The 19,785-nt window shown below is 34.6% G+C and overlaps 2 protein-coding genes across 4 annotated transcripts; one reads left to right on the plus strand and one right to left on the minus strand.

The window, feature by feature from the left end:
• The first annotated feature begins 386 nt into the window (after positions 1 to 386).
• On the plus strand, positions 387 to 19,678 carry LOC132304424 (uncharacterized). Of its 3 annotated transcripts, XR_009481596.1 has the most exons (4): positions 390 to 837; positions 931 to 994; positions 1,877 to 1,959; positions 2,590 to 3,152. XR_009481596.1 is itself a non-coding variant. In XM_059802093.1 (3 exons), exons 1-3 carry the CDS (start codon positions 503 to 505, stop codon positions 19,609 to 19,611), a joined length of 414 nt encoding a protein of 137 aa, XP_059658076.1. In that variant the 5' UTR covers positions 387 to 502; the 3' UTR covers positions 19,612 to 19,678. The 3 variants fall into 3 exon arrangements, 2 of the variants coding, with proteins under 2 accessions (XP_059658076.1, XP_059658075.1); XM_059802093.1 differs by lacking the exons at positions 1,877 to 1,959; positions 2,590 to 3,152 and adding an exon at positions 19,597 to 19,678 and having other exon boundaries at positions 387 to 837; XM_059802092.1 differs by lacking the exon at positions 2,590 to 3,152 and having other exon boundaries at positions 391 to 837; positions 1,877 to 2,169.
• LOC132304423 (receptor-like protein kinase HSL1) lies at positions 3,145 to 3,930 on the minus strand. The gene has a single exon (XM_059802091.1). The coding sequence runs from the start codon at positions 3,854 to 3,856 to the stop codon at positions 3,329 to 3,331; it is 528 nt and encodes a 175-aa protein (XP_059658074.1). The 5' UTR covers positions 3,857 to 3,930; the 3' UTR covers positions 3,145 to 3,328.
• Positions 19,679 to 19,785: the final 107 nt, after the last annotated feature.

Here is a 19,785-nt window from a genome sequence, read left to right on the forward strand (position 1 = left end):
TTTAGATACCAAGATCATTACTTAATGCAACAATATATGTAGAAATTTAAACTATATATAAATTAATTAACGGGAAGACAATATTCTAACAAAGTTATTAGGGTTAGTAATTTTTAGGTCCTTGATTTTCCTTTATCCATTTCTTTTAACTACTTCAAGAGGTGAAAACATTTACCTACGACAATCACTTGAGGTGGCAACAGCACGTAGGAAACTTCCTAGAAAATATAAGCAAATGGCATGGAAATATCTATATAGAACTTTTGATCAAATGAAAAATTATTATTATTATTTTTTTTCTTCACTTTCTACTATGAGGATTAATGTGGGCTCCTCCATTGTCAAAGATTCGAATTTATAATGAATTATCAGCTCCTCCATAATTTAAGTACTACCAAATCCTCTCCTCTCTTATTCTGTGACTGTCTTCAACCCTGGCACACACAGTCACACTCGCACACGCGCACACAGACACTCGCACACGCGCACGTAGACATCAACAATGAGTGATAGTGGTAGAGTGATTGAATTTGAGAATAGATCTAGTGTGGAAATGGAAATCAGAATTTTCACGCCCCCGGACAGACCAGACAGATATAAAAAAATCATCAGAATAGAACCATGTAAAACTCAGAAAGTGTTATCTCAATCTTTGTTTCCGGATCCTATAAACCATACATTTCTACTGTTTTTCACGGATGGGGTTTACGCTCGACGATTTGAACTATCACAAGATGTGGTGGGTTGTACCAATATCACCTGCGAAATTAATCACGACGGAGAATTGAATATTCAACGCTTCAAAGACAAATTGCCAGCTGCCCTTCGCATACTCAAGTTCTCTCCCTCTCTCTTTCTCTTTCTCTTTCCCTTTCTCTCACATACACACTGTGTGATATTGATGAATTTCATTTTTGTTGTCATGTTCAGGGAGAAATTGCAGTGGGGAAGAAACAAGATTAATAATAACTTACGCAAGTTTTCCACCACCGTGGTACGTCTTTCCACTACTACAACTATATATTGCTTTCATTTCTCTTGCATTTTCATATATAACATAGACGCACATGGATTGGTTTCAATTTGTGATCCGCTATGCATGCATATACAAACCAGACTTGATATTATTCATGGAGATTATTAGATTTTAGTCAAACGACGACATTTTAGAAGTACTGATGCCGGCCGACAACCTTGATGATGATGATGGTATTATTGATTAATGATATACGGAGTACTAGAAATGGGAATTGATTTGCAGACGGCTTCAATAAAAAAGTTAAGAGTTAGATGTTTACAAAATGAAATTGGAGCAACTTGAGTCATGAAATTAATTGGGGGATGTGATTTAATTGTTGGTTGTGGTTGTGTGCGCTAGGGGTGGGACTTGAGTGGACTTAACCCGAGCAACCTGAGTATTTTTCCATAGAGAAAGCAAGAGTTTTTTGGGGTGGGATTGAGCGCACCCAAGTCCCCCCCTGGATCCGCCAGTGTGTGGTAGACTCTTGTTTGGGTTGTTGCGGTCCTTATGTTTGGTGACTTTGTTAGTAGTTTTGAGCTACGCTCTATTTTTGGGTTGTCTTTTTATTGACTATAGTTTTTGGATCATGTGGGTTTTCTTGGCTGGTGTAGGTACCTTGTTTTGTAATAATATTTTCAATTTTTAATCATATAGACGAATTTGTAACCCAAGATTTCAGACTTTTATTAAATGAGAGAGAAATCCACCAGAGTACATACATAATATATGCGGAGTGTATGAATTTCTGATTCTGATGGAGATGGAAGTCTTCTTTTATTATTCTACCACCACATTTAATGCATGAATTTGAGCCAATTAAATGTCTTACTCTCTCTTCTTCTTTTATATTTACAGTTTGCAGCAGTTTAATAAAGATGGTGGTAGTCCAGAAGTACTCCAGGCTCTCAATTTGAAGCTCTTAATAAATAACTGCTGTGGTTTGTTCAGTTACCATTACTTCTTCTTTAGCTCATGCATTGACTCCTTTATATATGTGTTGTATAAATTATCTCATCAACTACGTACTTTCTGGTTTGTAATTCTCTTGAGATGATAATTATATATGGAACGTATCTGATTTGTGAGACAGAATGTAGGTTTAGATTGATCACAGTGATAATACTTAATGGTGCCTTATTTTTTTCTTAGTTAGGATTCACACACACTGCCTCCATCGGAGTTCGAATTCCTAATTTTTTATTGAAAAGTAGGAGTCTTGTACCGTTAGGCTACAGGGGGTTGGTTAATGGTGCCTTATAGTTTAGCTGTAGGTTTGTCCTATGAAATACCTAATCATAGAGAATCTGATTTTGCATTTCATCGTAACATTCGGGATACTAATGACATTGTGACGATGTCAGTCCTCACTCACATAAATCAATCCAACCTGTCTCACTTTCGAATTCTAAATCATTATCCATACTTTAATGTCAAACTAATCTTATTTATAATTTGGCAGTTCAAAAAGAGATGTTTTGGGCTGCCGCAACTGTACTTTATTCTTCTTCTTTTTTCTTTCTCCTCCTCAATCTTTCCTTTATTTTCTCCTTCATCTTCTTTTTCTTCAGCTGGGGGACAACCAAGATAGATGAATGTACGTGCAAAGACTTCATCTAATAAGCTATTCTAACAAATTTGACTACGCTTGTTTACACAATCTCTTCGTCTTCAAGGAGTGATATTTCTTTTAATTTTTTCCAAAAGTAATACATTTATTATATTTCTCAAAGAGTTGGGATCCTCTGCTATACAACATTGGTGCCATACCACTTTAGATGACCATGATCACCTCACACATGCACTACCATGTGAAGTGATGGAGGCCGTCGAAAGGACATGGCCAGAGGAGGGCCAAGCGGTCGCCCGGAGTTGGTTCAGTTCCAATAAGACCTGTTGGAGTACCCTTATTTTCAATTGTCTTAGGACTGGAGATTGTATGGTCCTTGTTAATTAACAAGATCACTGCAACGATTCAGCACTGGACCAGTAAGAAGCTCTGATTGATTAAGTCCGTTCTATGCAGCATTCAGCAATGTTACTCGATCCAGCCACCTACCAATCAGAATCATCAATGATGTAATTCTTTTTATCAAATAATAATAATAATAATAAAATGTTATAAGATGATCTTGTTTGGTCTCCTATTTCAGCAATCCTGATATTTCTATATCTCTACACTGTTTGAATTAAATTTGTCTATGATTAATTATGTTGGAGTGCATCTGTAACATCTGTTTTACATATTTCAAATTGTCCAATCCATGATGTTGAGCAACACGCTATGGGGTAAGCAACTATATTAATCCCCTACTCCCAAAAGCCCTCTGGAACTTCGCCAAAAAGACCGTTGGTTCGCAATAGGACCCGGATCAAGGTACTGAATTCGCCGAGACTTGCTGGGATATTCCCTGTAAAGGAATTAGAAATCAAAAGAAGCTCCATTAGAGTCCCATTTTCGCACAAATTCGCCGGAATTTGGCCAGAAATTTGGTTTCTTGACAAATCACTCCGAAGTGGTGAGAGGGAGTGACGAATTGATGAAGTTGTTGAAGAGAGAGAGAGGTTAGAGAGAGAAGGGAGGCTGCAGAGGAAGGTTGGAAACGGACCGGCGAGGCCGGCGTTGGAGAGGTCGACAGATTCGACGGAGCAAGTCACCGAGTTGTCGCATGTTACGCCGGTCCAGTTACAGGTTGTGTCGTCGTGTTCGTTCCAGTCGGAGAGAACACCGGCTGGGTCTGAGAGACCGAGCTTGACTCGTTGCAGATAGATGCCTTCTTGGTTTAGAGAGAGAGTGAGAGGTTGTAGAGAGAGAAAGAAGACAAGTAAGATTGCCATTGTTGTGAGAATGGGGAAACGAGAGGAACGAGATAGTTGTATTGGTGCAGTTCTGAACGAGATAGTAAATAAAATAAATGAGTATAATAATGATGATGGAGATCATTTGTTATTTATTTAATTTTTTGTGATGTTCTTATTCTTTTCATTATGGACTGGGTTTTAGAACACGGGCCGTGACAGAAAGACCCCCAACAAGAATCTTCTTCCGAGATTTTTATTCCAGAAAGAAACATGTAGACAGAGAGAAAGAGAGTGATAAATAAGATATACACTCAAAAGATTATTCCAAACTTATGAAAGACTCTTCCAACTTCATATATTTCTACCCTAAATCTATTTCAATTAGTGAGGCTTCAAGAAGCTCACTTCAATGCCAGTGTCAATCACAACATAAACTCCAGCTGCAATTAGTATCCCACTTAGGTCCATTCCCAATAGACCCAAGCTCCAATTCACCCACCACACTGGACTATATTGCTTAGGCATCTTGATCTTAAGCCACATGAAACAGGGATAAGCTAGAGTCACCGGCGACGCGATCCAAGAAGGGGATTGCCACTGCAACGAAGAAGTGTTGGAATTTATATATATATATGAGATAAAAATTATTTTATGGTCCTATATATTACGTTTTTTAAAATAGGATTGCAATATGATTATTGATACTTGATGGATTGGGTTTGTACTTTCCAATTTGGTAGTCTAATTGGGAGTATGGTTTTATACCGTTGGATTGTGGTTATTCAACTTATTTGGTGTGATTTATTTCTAATCATTGATATCTAAGTTTCTATGATAGGAAGGGAGATTTAGATATGCTTGTTTGTAGAGAAGCTGTCCTCCCTATTGTTGTTATATATAGGGGTTTTAAAACCCTTATTCAGCCCTATTGTATCGACAACTTTTAGAAGGGGAGTAAAGCGCTCTATTTTTCAGATCTCTCAAAAGGTGATAAAGAATTCTCAAAAAGGTATCTCAAGTTTAATTTTCTAATCAAGTATGAGATCAAACCCTCTCTTTAATTGATGATCAATTTTGATTTCTATTTGTTGTTTGTTAATTAAACCCGACAATTGGTATCAGAGCTTGGTTAGGGTTTGTAGAAATCAAAATTAATAAAAATTGATTTCAGATCTAATATATACAAAAGAAAAAAAATTATAATATTTGAATAGCTGTTTTGGATTCATTATTCTTTTATTCTGAAATACATCGATTCATGATTGTGTACTGATTTCTTCATTGATTGTGTCAACTGTCATTGTTAATCAGTCTCCAATGTAAGCACTGTTATTTGCGTCCCAATGGAAATTGTGTAATTTCTGTTTGCATGCACAAATATGGATTTTTATATATATATATATATATATATAATGATTGTTGTCTTTTTTAAATTAAAGTACCATGATTGCAAATCGACGTTGGCTTCCAGGCATATTTTTCAGACATATATAAAATAGTATATAAACATGGAGAACTCTTTGTTTTGATTTCTTTTAAGCATCAATAAGTTTTATATTTTTATATACATGAATCAATTGAATGTTGTTGGTATTCATGCACGCCGAGCGAGAGATATTTTGTTATCAGTTTATTATCAATTTTGTATTCTGATTTGAGCACTTAAAGTTTGGATTTGAGCACCTTTAGTTTGACCACGTGATTTACAATTTAGATTTGAAAAGTCAATGGTGATTCCATGTTATAAAAGGAACAAATGTTTTATATATATATACATATATATATTGTTTTCTTTATATATTACTATACTGTGTGCACACCGAATCATAAACAAAATCAATAAATTTGATTGTAATAATGTACAGTATAGAGTGATAATATTTAATTATTTCTTTAAATTATTCTATATATATGAGGTAGTAATTTCGTATATTATTTATTAAATTGCTCACTGACTTATTGATAGAATTCCATATAATGGTGATGAAATTGCATGACCTCATGGGTGTGCTATATATATAATTTTAAATAGAACTTCTAAAGATAAGGTCTTTCATGGGGGTTTATGAGGACCGGTAAAGTGGCCGTTTTAAAATTAATAGTCAAAGTGAGTGATGCCTACTAAAAAGTGACACGCTTATAGAGATTATTATTTTTGAAATTTTAAAGCATTGGTTTTATTGAGGTCTCATAGTGCACTTACCTACATGAGGATATTTGTTCTGCCAAAAGGTGATCAATGTCTTAGTGTGGGATAAGTGAGTAGAATATTTGAGAGTGCTTGGATTATAACTAAATAACCCTCTTGCCAAAAGGTAGTGGAAGTGTTTAGTAATAATTCAAGTATAATCAAATAGGTCTATGTGTGATTTGATCGCAAGTTTGGGATAAAATAAAATCTAAAATTTTGCTAAAAGGTGGTTTTTAGATGGTATTTTATATGTTCCTACAGGGTGGACAGTTTTGCATATAATAAAACACCCTGATAAATTCGGCTTAAAACTCCAAGCACAAATTAAAGAAATAATCCCTAAAGCTGTAACATATTATTTTATATGTTCATTTTTATGTTATTTGATATAACATGTATTACAGTTATGGACGCTTCCGCTATTCAAAGATAGCTCACAGGAATTGTGTGATACCTCCCAGATTCCCGGATGTGGGTTGGCCAGGCCCACCCCCGATTACCCGATGATATCAAACCAATTAGCAAAAATCGAACACAGAATACAATTAAGAAAACATGAATAAATAAATTGCTGAAAAGAAACTAGAATAGTAATCCAAAAATCTCAGAATAAAATTTTATTAATAAAGAATTATTCTAGATATATCCAACTTCTCCACTTCTATTACAACTCGGGAATCAATCTAGTGGACCCCTAAAAATCTCACTGAACTCAAAAGACTGGAAATGAAACCCAAGTCTAAAACATGAAATAAAATCCTGATAATCGGTGGAGTGAATGACTGTATCTGCTAAGCACGATCCAGCTGTAAGTCTAGAACTAACGAACACCTGTAAAAATAAGAGTGGGTCAGACCCACATGCAAATTCTTCTCTAACTACAATCCAAACTGTGACTCGATACGCAGATACACCCTAGATATCTCAACAATAGTTATCTAGTCCATACATATAGATATATCCATACTAAGGAACATTCACTGGACTACAGTAGGGGTCTCAACCTAAATAGAAGGCAACATGCGAAAACGCACCCAAATGTGGGCATGAGTACCCAGACCTAACAGGGTACACCTCAACCTACTATAGCCAGCTACGCATCCACTGCATATACGTACCATAACCAACGAGTTTGAGACTCTAGCTCATCTCGTGATACCATAAACATATATTTAAAATCCATTCATATCCATCCATAAGAAATCCAATAAATCGTTCAGCTTATTCAGCTGCACAGGCTTAAATATAAGGAGAATTATGTTTTTATAATTCGAACCCTTAATCCAAAATAGGTAGGACTGAGTTATTTTGAATCAGTCTGTCCCTAATATGCCACCGTCCCATACCGGTACATACAATCCACAAAATCCATATAATTGATTGAACAGGTAAAACTGTTCACCAATTAAAATCCATAAGGTAGGAATGAGCGTTTTGAGCTAAATCATACCTAGTATGTCACAGTCCCATACCGGTGCATACAATCCTCCATATCTATGTAAATTACAACATATAAATAATAAGCAAGTAATTTACACTCCAAAACCAATTATCCATATCATTGCAGAATAGTTTATACAATGCCACAATAATTACAGTTCAAAACCATAATCCAATTAATTGTAGAATAATAAATAAGATTCCACAATTAACATCCAACCCATATAAATTACAACACATAATTAACAGTTTAGCAATTTACAATCCAAAACCATCCCAAATATTTGCAGGAGACTATTTATAGTTTCAGTATTTTAAATCCAAGAGTTAAACCATGTATTTGCAGGAAACGGTTTAAAGGTTCAACAACTAGCATCCAAAGTATACGTAGATCACATCTAATATATCAATGACTCTATCATGCATTACAAATAAGTTTTATAATCATAGTATAGTCCAATCAATTGCTAAACTAATCTAGGCAATTTAGTTCCTTTCGTCCGATAATAGCGTACTAAGTTGTATACTCGTATTCTCTTGTCAAACCTTTTGTAAACGGATCCACTAAATTATCTTAATACCATTAGACAATTGCTCTCAAGTGGGATAATCTATTGAGATTATCCCACTTGAGAGCAATTGTCTAACGGTATTATGTCGTCGACGTATATGTCGAGATTTATCATTTTACATATTACTTTGTACCCTTCCAATTGCTGATTGACTATCGCAATGTATATATATAGCGGACACAGGTTTAGGTCAATTTGGAATATCTTTTAAGAAATTACGAAGCCACTCAACTTCTTCACCAGCTTTATCCAAAGCAATAAATTCAGATTCCATAGTGAATCTGGCAATACAAGTTTGTTTTAAAGATTTTCAAGATATGGTACCTCCTTCAATAGTAAAGACATAGCCACCTGTGGATTTAGAATCCTTCGTATCTGATATCCAATTAGTATCACTGTATCCTTCAAGTACTGCTGGATATCTAGAATAATGTAATCTATACCTTATGGTATATCTTAAATACCTTAGAACCCTGATTATTGCAATCCAATGGTTCTTTCCTGGATTACTGGTATATCTACTCAATTTATTAACTGAGTATGTTATGTCTGGTCGTGTGCAATTCATCAAATACATTAAACTTCCTATAATGCGAGAATACTCAAGTTGTGATATGCTAGGACCAGTATTTTTCGATAAATGAAGATTTATATCAACAGGAGTCTTTACTAGACTACTGTTTTCTTTATTAAACTTTTCTAATATTTTCTCAATATAATGAGATTGAGATAATACTAGACCATCTGATATTCTAGAAATCTTGATTCCTAGAATGCCATCAGTTTTGCCTAAATCTTTCATATCAAAATTTTTGGTCAACATCTGTTTAGTAGTTTTGATTATAACATCATTACTACCCATTATTAGCATATCATCCACATATAGGCACACAATAACATATCCAATTAGAGTGTTTTCACATAAACACATTTATCACACTCATTAATTTTAAAACCATTTGACAACATCACTTTGTCAAAATTTTCATGCCATTGTTTAGGTGCTTGTTTCAATTCATATAAGGATTTTACAAGCTTGCACACCTTCTTTTCTTTTCCTAGAACTATAAAACCTTCAAGTTGTTCCATATAGATTTACTCGTCTAATTCACCATTCAAGAATGCAGTCTGAACATCCATTTGATATATTTCTAAATTTTTCAATGCTGCAATAGCTAGTAACAATCTAATGGATGTTATTCTTGTGACTGGTGAATATGTATCAAAATAATCCAAGCCTTCCTTTTGCCTGTATCCCTTAGCAACAAGTCAGGCTTTATATTTATCAATTGAACCATCAGGCTTCATCTTCCTTTTAAAAATCCACTTATACCCTAGAGGTTTAGTACCGGGAGAAAGATCCACCAGCTCCCAAGTATGATTTTGCATGATAGATTTAATTTCACTATTTATGGCTTCTTTCCATAAAAGAGCTTCAGGAGAAGACATGGCTTCCTTATAACTTTGTGACTCATTCTCCAAAATATATATCAGAAAATCAGGACCAAATGACTTAGACATTCTATCTCTTTTATTACGTCTAGGTTCTTCCTTATTTTCACCATCTATAGACTCTTGGTCTATATTCTCTTGTATATTGCTATTAGCAATATCATAATTTCTTTTAAGAGGATTTTTATATGGAAATATATCCTCAAAGAAATAAGCATTCTATGACTCAATAATTGTATTGACATGGATATCAGGAATGTCTGATTTATGCACAAGGAAACGATATGCACTACTATTCTGTGCATAGCCTATGAAAATACCATCAAAGGTTTTTGATCCTATATTAACTTTCTTAGGAGTAGGAACCGCAACCTTAGCTAGACACCCCCACACTTTTAAGAATTTATAGGAAGGTTTTTGACATTTCCATAACTCATAAGGTGTCACATTTGTTTTCTTTTGAGGTATTTTGTTGAGAACATAATTAGCAGAAAGTAAAGCTTCCCCCCACAAATTCTGGGTTAAACCAGAACTTATCAACATAGCATTCATCATTTCTTTTAAGGTACGATTTTTGCGTTCAGCAACACCGTTCTGTTGCAGTGAATAAGGAGCAGTAGTTTGGCGAATAATACTATGTTCTGAGCAAATGTCAGCGAATGGTACTTCGTATTCACCACCTCTATCACTTCTAAACGTCCTTATCTTTTTGCCAAGTTGATTCTCAACCTCATTCTTGTAATGTTTAAACATTTCCAAGGCTTCATCTTTACTTCTTAATAAGTATACATAATAGTATCTTGTGCAATCATCGATAAAAGTAATGAAATACTTTTTCCCACCTCTAGTTGGCACAAATTTAAAGTCACAGATATCACTGTGAATTAATGCTAGAGGTTCAATACTTCGCTCTATAGAGTGAAATGAGGTTCAAGTCAATTTTGCTTCTACACGTGTTTGACATTTTTGATTTAAATTAATACTAAATTTAGGTATAGATCAATGTTAATTAATCTACGAATCGTATCATAATTAACATGTCCTAACCTACCATGCCACACATCAGATGACTCAATAATATAAACAGAAGAAGCATTAGCTTTATTATTATTATTAATAGCTTTGGGTACAATAGTCATTACATTGAACTTAAATAGTCCATTACTTAGATACCCTTTGCCCACATATACCCATTCTTAGTTAGCACAAACTTGTCAGATACAAAGACCAACTTGAACCCATTCTTGCTTAGAAGTGACCCAGAAACCAAGTTCTTCCTGATGCCTGGTACATGCAGCACATTATTAAGAGTGAGCTCTTTCCCTAAGGTCATTAGTAGCTTGATCTTTCCTTATCCTTCAACCTTTGCAGTAGAAGAGTTCCCCATATATAGTTGTTCTTCATTATTTATAGCTTCATAGGTAGTGAACATCCTCTTTTCAGAGCAAACATGACGAGTAGCTCATGTGTCCACCCATCATTCTCTATTGTTGTTCACCAGGTTGACTTCACAAACCACATCTGAAAGATTTAGTTCTGACACATCAGCTGTCAACTTATCTTCCTCAGCAATGTGCACTTCAATGGTCTTTTTCTTGGGGTTGTGTTGTGTTTTGCGGCTACGACAGTCTTTAGCTCAGTGTCCTAGCTTGCCGCATATAAACCACTTCCCAGTGAACCTCTTGTAGTTTCCTTGGCTGGGATCTTCGCTGGAGTACATCCTCTTCTTATTCTTTTGTTCAGCTTCCACTACATTTGCCTTTGACACCATTGAAGAATTTCCGGCTTTTTTTTCAGATGTACGGTTATCTTCTTCAATTCTTAGCCTGACAATCAGATCTTCGAGCCCCATTTCCTTGCGCTTATGCTTCAAGTAATTTTTGAAAGCTTTCCAAGTAGGTAGCAGCTTCTCAATTATTGAAGCTACTTGAAAGGATTCACTCAATGTCATCTTCTCAGCATGTATCTCATGTAGAATCAGCTGGAACTCCTGCACTTGGCTTATGATTGTCTTGGAGTCTATCATTTTGAAGTCCAAAAATCGTCCGACCACGAATTTCTTCAAGCCAGCATCCTCTGTTTTATACTTTTTGTCTAGAGACTCCCAGAGTTCTTTAGCAGTATTTATTGGACTGTACACATTATACAAAGTGTTGTCTAATCCATTGAGGATGTAGTTCTTGTATAGGAAGTCTCCATGCTTCCATGTATCAATAGCTCCCAGCTAGGTAATGTAATACCCCTAATTTCAAAAGGATAGTCCTGGTATTTAATTTATTGTTTAAAGTGAATTTTTATTTATTTAATTGATTATTTACTGGATTATCTGAATTACTTGAATTAATTGATTTAATTGTCTTATTTAATTGTTAATTATTTTAAATGTTAATTATTTTAAATTGCTTGATTAATTGAGTTTAAAATAAATTACGTAAGTGACGTACTTGTTTTAATTTTATTATTTATATTAGGGTTTTGTTTTGTTTTATTAAATCGTGTCTGGGATTAAGCCGACTTAGGGTTGGTTTGGAGTTGGATTTAGGGTTTCAAATAAAGTCTATAAATACATAAGTATATGTCTGCCAAGGGTTTTGTTAACCTTATTCACGTAACAGAGAAGAAGAGATATAGTGAGGTATTGAGAGACACAGAGGAAGATAAACAGAGGAGGTCTAGGTTTTATTCTAGACCAAGGTTGGACCAAGAAGGAGGAAGGAAAGATGTTTCTGGGTTGGACCAAGAAGGAGGAAGGAAAGATGTTTCTGGGTTGGACCAAGGCACTGGAGGAGCAGACTTGCAGTTTAGGACACAAACATATCATACAGAACCAGTGAATTAGAATTTCAAAATCTGTAATTCAAAGGCAAGTTCTGTTCTTCTCTTTCCCTTTAATCTGTGTTCTGTGCATGCCTAGCTAGACTCCAGGGTTTAACTAACGATAAAACGAAGTAATCATGCATGCTTAAACGAACTAAAACTGAGAGTTTTATGGTTATATATACTTGTGCGTGATTTCATTATTTTCTTAGATCTTTATGTATGATTGGTGGTTTAACTTGAATCTTTGCCTATTAAAACACTTAAAATAATTTAGTATGGACGTATGGGACATAGGTTGAAGCTTAGAGGCCTTAGCAATAAAGGTTTAGGGTTTGCAGAGGCTGAACGGATGAAGAAGAAGACCCCGCACTAACTTAGCCGCCTAAGTTAGCAACTGAGGCCCCTAAGTTAGCAACTGAGGCTGCTCAGTTGTAACTTAGCTTGCTCAGTTGGGATTTTTGGTTTTAAACCCCTAGTTTGGGTTTTATGCACTGTTTGGATTACACAGAGTGTTAGCACTTCGTTTAAATTGTCTTAAATGATGTATATTATTGTTTTAGACCTGTAAGAATATAAGTAAACAATGATTCATAAATAGATTAAGGTATGGACAGTGTACAGTTAGGAGAAGATCCTACATGTTGAACTTTGAATGTTAATCAGCTTACACTTTGGAACTTGGAGGATTGTTTATATGTGATTTAATTTTAATTAATTATATTTGGATAGGATTATAAGTAACATGGATTACTTGAACTTAACCATGCTTGTGTTGGATCAAATCAATATTTACTTTGTTATTCAACTGCATCAGTGTATAGATATTTTAGAGGATGTGAACGCTTATACTTGTTTTAGCTGTATACATTATTGGAATTGGATTTTAGACTCTATAATGACTGCCTAATATTGTTGGATATGTGTTAATTTATACTGATGCATGTTATGAAGGATGGTTTTTGGATATATATAGTGTCGTTTTATTAACTATGTTATCTGGAGGATTGTATGCACCGGTATGTGACGGTGGCATACTAGGGACGGATTAGTTAAAATACTAAGTCCTACCTATTTGAAAATAAGTTGGATTAACAATAAAAGTTAAGACCTACTTATGTATGTGTATATGCACCGGTATGGGACGGTGGCATATTAGGGACGGCTTAGTTCAAAACACTAAGACCTACCTATTCTAGGGACGGATTAGTTCAAACACTAAGTCCTACCTAATCTGGATTAAGGTATGGATTAACTATAAAATTAAGTTCATCTCATACTTGTGTCATATCAATTGAGAATTGAATGACCTACTATGGTTTCAGGATGGATTTGTTATACATATATCAGACCACTACACAGATGGATGGTATTTTGTATTAGGAAGAGTACAGATTTTATATATATATATTATATGGTGCCGTGGTATGAGCTTGAGTCTCATGACCATGGTTAGGGCGCGTATATTGCCTAGGATGGATAACTGGACATATGTGTTGTTCCCTAGTAGGTCTAAGTACTCATGCCTACCTTAGGGTGCGTATTTGCATGTTACCTTCTATTCAGGCTGAGACAGACCTACTGGACTAACGAGCATCCTATAGTGTGTACTATATACATATCTGGACTACTCTAACTATTGTTGAGTCTTCCTAGGATGTATCTGTGTATCGGATTACTGTTGGATTGTAGTAAATCAGGACTTGCATGTGGGCCTGACCCACTCCTTTATTTTTCAGGTGTTCGTCAGTTCCAGGGTTAGAGCTTAGACGTGTAGAGCAGATACAGATATTCATTCCTCCGACTACGTAGGACTACTCTATATGTTTAGCTTTATTTTTTATTTCAGTTGTTTCAGTTTCAGTTTGGGCTTTTATTAGGGGTCCACCGGATGGATTCCCGAGTTGTATGAATTGGAGGTTTTGGGAAGTTTAGTTTTAATGATTAATGACTGAGGTTGTTTTTATTTAGTATTCGTTCAGCGTTATTATTTATTTCTTTAATTCATTATTTTTGTATTCCGTGTTTGTTTTAACATATTAATTGTTCGATATCCCTCGGGTTTGGGCCTGGGCCTGATCAACCCGTGTCTCGGTTCCGAGGGGTATCATAGGTAATGTCAGTCTCACCCTCATCTAGCACTGGGGCAGTCTCAGTTAGATACTTGCTTAGTTTCAGAGTAGTAAGGTAGAACATTATTTTCTGTTGCCACCTTTTAAACTCCGCCCCATTAAATTTTTTGGGCTTCTCCCCATGACTGACGGGAACATTAAGTATAGTAGTACTCGTACTTGCTATTCGTCTGATTAAATATTAAATATACAGACCACAGTCAAAATTAAAGAAATAAAACAATAACAATATTTAAAAATTAAACTATAGTATAAACGGATTCTGTCTTAAGATTGTTGTCCAAAAAATGGTCTAATTATACAATATACTATAGTATCATTTATTTAAATATTATTTGAAAATATAATGTATATATATATAATTATTATTATAATATAAAGTTTAATATAATCAAATAAAACTATAAAATAAATGAACCTGATTAAAAGTCGAGGCTAGAATTTGATTTTATGTCTTTAAGACAGATTCGTCCCGCTATGCTGCTAACGGACTCAGTGGCGTCTATCTCCCAGGATAAAACGACTTGACTTCCTTCGGTAATAGCTCTGCAAACCAAAGGAATAGGTGAACCGGCTCGGTGTAGTACTCTCTGATTCGAACTTAGACTCGGAGTGACTGACTAAGGTTCGAACCCAAATACTAAGGCTCGAACCCACAGACTAGAGTGAGAAGGAGGAAGAAGAAAATTCAGAAGAAGAGAAGAATTTTGAATTTTGGTGTGATTTGCAAATGATCCAAAGGGGGGTATTTATAGGTAACAAGGTGCCTTTTTGGGTGGGTGCAACCATGGGTTATGATGGTTCAGAAAAAGGTGTAACCTTTTGGAAAAAAAACTAAAAAGAGCTTTTTAATTTAAATTCAAAAAAAACCAACCACACAAAAAACCCACCCATTTGTGAAACCCATTTAAATAAGCCCAGCCCAAAAATAGGCCCAATCCAAAATTCCATTTAATAAAAAGAATAATCCAGACTTTACAATTAGGCTCAAGCCCAAGTTTGACTTATTTAAACTTCAATTGATTTCAACATTTTTTCCATTTAGGCTTATCAAACACTTCACTTTGGATCTAATTTCTCATTCACCAGGAAACGAATTTGAGAAAGTAATTATACCACGTTCATCTACTTGCGGAGAGGAACGCGCTCATCTATAGATCCGCAAAAAACTCTTAGCGGAATCTATTCCAATTCTCATCCGAAGTTTATGTTTTTAATGCCCCCGTTTCCAACACTCATCACTATCCTTCCCTTTCTTTTATCTCCAAATCCCTCTAAATCCCTCAATCCAAACGAAGCCTAAATGAATCAAACACGAGTTACATGAGGCATTATGCTTTTGGACCCTTACTCATCCTCAAGGAGCCAAATAGAAGAAGATGCAGTGCCAATATCACATGCGACAATAAGCAAGGAATGATATTTTTTTTTGGATAACGTGAGAACCCCAGCAATCACCCGCCCTTTGAACTTGTAGCTACCAGGTAAACTCCCGACTACTCACCCTGACCCCACAGTGCAAATATTTTGCTCTATACTCTAAGTCTAATATTATTTTTATATATATTTTTTTATTTAGCAGTAATTTAAGCTAAAACTAATTCAAAATTACATTAAATTTTCAGTGTGAAGATTGACCGTTTAGTTAATGTTGGAGATATGTGTTTCAAATTTATTAGTTATTAATTACTAAAACTCCAATTGATTCTTAAAGAAGTTTTAGTGAAGTTTTAATAAACTTTTCTTCACTGATGTATTAACATAGTCTAGTTAATATGTTATTTATGAACATATTAAATTTAGGTTCATTAATGTTATGTTAATTACATACCCCAAATTTAATCAATGTTGCGTTTGAGTTGAGGTACTAGTAACTCAATATCAACTGAACCCGAAGTCTAATATTATTTTTATATATTTTTTGTATTTAACAATAATTTAAGCTGAAACTAACTCAAAATTACATTAAAATTTCAGTGTGAAGATTGACCATTTGAGTAATGTTGGAGTTATGTGTTTCAAATTTATTAGTTATTAATTACAAAAACTCCAACTGATTCTTAAAGAAGTTTTAGTGAATTTTTAATAAACTTTTTTACACTGATGTATTAACGTAGTCTAGTTAATATGTTTATGAACATATTAAGTATATGTTCATTAATGTTATGTTAATTACATCCCCACTTATTACTAGTATAAATAGAATACCCACGTAGCCTACAATAGACACACTCTCAATACTAGAAAGAGATAAAAAGAAATTTGAAAAAGTGTTTTCAAACTATTGAGTTTGAGTGTGTGAGTTTCATATTTTCTGTTGATTAGACGGAGATAAATACACAGGTTTATGAAGAAAAGTGCAACCTTCATGAATATACAGATTTGATATCTGGGCTAAGTTAAATTCAGAGATAGTGCTGCTGTGATACCCTTCAATTCTAGAGTCACGGGTGATCAAGTCCAAGTACAAATCCGAGGGATACCAAACAATTAAGTATGTAAACAAGCATGAATTACAAGAAAGAATTTAAGAATAAATAAATAATTAAGCTGAAAGAAAACTAAATCATAATCTTTAAATTAATAAAGAAATCCTAAAGTTATAATAGAAATAATCCTCCGACAAAACATATTCAAATCCTCCAATACTATTACAACTCGGGAATCCATCTAGTGGACCCCTAATAATATCCCAGCTAGAAAATAAATAACTGAACTAAAAAAAAAATCAAAACTAAAACATAAGTAATAATCCTACGTAGTCGAAAAAGTGAGTGATTGTCTCTACTCAGCATGAATAAGCTCTAAGACTAGAACCGTCCGATATCTGAAAAATAATAGTGGGTCAGGCTCACGAACAAGTTCTACTCTACTACAATCCAAATAGAGACCAGATACGCAGATACATCCTAGACATCTCAATAATAACTAAATAGTCCATATATGTAGATATATCCACACTAAAAGACTCTCACTAGACTACAAGGCAGTCTCAACTTGACTAGTAGGCAACATGCAAAATACACTTGAAGTGGGCATAAGTACCTAGACCTAGCAGGGTACACATCAAACCATCATCGCCAGCTATGCATTCCAATGCAAATACGCTCCCTAACCATCAATCATGAGACTCAAGCTCATATCGTGGTAACATAATTATATATATATATATGAATATGATCCATCCAATACAGAACATAAAAACAAACGTCCAATATGTCATTCAACCGTTTTAGTTAACCTAACATGAATATATGTAGGATTTAACTTTTTAATTAATCCATTCCATTATGCATGAATAGGTAGGAATTAACGTTTTGATCTAATCCATCCCTAATATACCACCGTTCCATACCGGTGCATATAATTCACAAATCCAATGATTGGCAATTTAAATAGTTAATTTAAACTTCAATTAATCCACAAAACAGTCCAATAATTAATAAAACAGAAATCAGTAGTGCATCAATTATAATCCAAAGAATGATATAATATAAATCAGATAACTAACTGAGCGTATTATATTCAATTATACTAAAGTATAATCATATTAATCCATTTAACTTGCTAGGACAACCACAAGCAGTTAAATCTTCCATATCCGTAGAGAGCATGCAAATAAGTATTTAAATTTCATGATGTCTAATATTTTAGCATAACCGCATATACTAACTATTCTGGGATTTTAACATAATTATTTAAATCATTTAAAAGCCCCAGTTAAAGTACAAATTCACGCTGGAGCCCCTGAAACCCAAAAACGCATCAAAAATACACATGTTGGTGTATTACAGACTGGGAGCCGCCTCCCCACAAAAGGGAGCCGGCTCTCTCTTGCCTAAAGCCGGCTCCACCCCTTTAGGAAGCCGGCTCTCCCTCTCCCAAAGAGCCCTACGTAGAAATATTAAAGGAGTCGGCTCCATCCCTTTGAGAGCCAGCTCTTCCCTTGCCTCCTATCATCATCTTCATCTCCGACGATGTTAAAATCCCTCTGTAATTCTTAGTTAAAGTTTCTAGAGGTCCGACTATGTCCCAAATCATTCATAAAATTATATAAACCCAGTACGCATCGTTAACAAGAATTAAAACAGAATATGAAACAATTTGTACGATAAATCAATTTCAATTAATCAACACAAAATATAATTTAAAGTCTGAATTAACATGCATACAATAACAGTTTTTAAAGTATGATTAAATCCTGGAGATTATCTAAGCAAGCACAGAACACCTCAAAGGGAAAGAGTAAGAAATAGAACTTGCCTTTGAGATTTTTTCGGCGACTCTAGTTGCCGTTGAAGCTCTCTGCTATATTGTTCTAACCTACACACAGCCTCCCCTTCTTCCTCCTTGATCTGGTCTTGGACTTTGGCCAAAACCCTAGCCCTGTTCTCTCTCTGTTTATCTCTCTTTCCTGGCCTCTCTAACAGATACGTGAATAAGGTTTTCTAAACCCTAAGCCAGACATATAACATATATATATATATATAAGCTTAGAAAACCTAATTCTAATATATGTCGGCACCCTAATCCAATGTGATATCATATATATATATATATATATATATATATATATAAACCATTATAATTATATAATATATAACATATACTGAATATCACAATTAGTATGTGAACGGCAGCCGGTAATTTGTCTTTGATAAGTTCAATTTTCAATTCTCCATCTTGATTTATTTCACATGTGATATAGGCACAACCGACCACATCTTGTGATAGTTCAAATCGGTTAGCGTAAACCCCATCCGTGAAAAACATTAGATATGTATGGTTTATAGGACCCAGAAACAAAGATTGGGATAACTCTTTCTGAGTTTTACCTGGTTCTATTCTTATGATTTTTTTATGTGTCTGGTGTGTCCAGGGCATGAAAACTCTGATTTCTATTTCTACACTAGATCTATTCTCAAATTCAACCGATATATTTATTGACTATGGTTTTTGGATCATGTGGGTTTTCTAGGCTGGTGTGGGTACCTTATTTTGTAATAATATTTTCGATTTTTTATCATATAGAGAAGTACATACATAATATATGCGGAGTGTATGAATTTCTGATTCTGATGGAGATGAAAGTCTTCTTTTATTATTCTACCACCACATTTAACGCATGAATTTGAGCCAAATGTCTTACTCTCTGTTCTTTTATATTTACAGTTTGCAGCAGTTTAATAAAGATGGTGGTAGTCCAGAAGTACTCCAGGCTCTCTATTTGAAGCTCTAAATAAATAACCGCTGTAATTCTCTTGAGATCATAAAAACATTCTCTGACCTGAGGTCTCTTATATATGGAATGTATCTGATTTGTGAGACAAAATTTGGGTTTAGATTGATCACAGTGATGAT

Source organism: Cornus florida, unplaced genomic scaffold (assembly GCF_030987335.1).
Source record: "Cornus florida cultivar Cherokee Brave unplaced genomic scaffold, ASM3098733v1 CherokeeBrave_3.0.0_Hap2_Chr04, whole genome shotgun sequence".
NCBI lineage: Eukaryota > Viridiplantae > Streptophyta > Magnoliopsida > Cornales > Cornaceae > Cornus > Cornus florida.

Coding starts and splice junctions, on each gene's coding strand:
- LOC132304424 (XM_059802093.1), top strand. CDS start 503: ATGAGTGATAGTGGTAGAGTGATTGAATTTGAGAATAGATCTAGTGTG. Junction 838..930: donor GCTGCCCTTCGCATACTCAA/GTTCTCTCCCTC, acceptor TGTCATGTTCAG/GGAGAAATTGCAGTGGGGAA.
- LOC132304423 (XM_059802091.1), bottom strand. CDS start 3,856: ATGGCAATCTTACTTGTCTTCTTTCTCTCTCTACAACCTCTCACTCTC.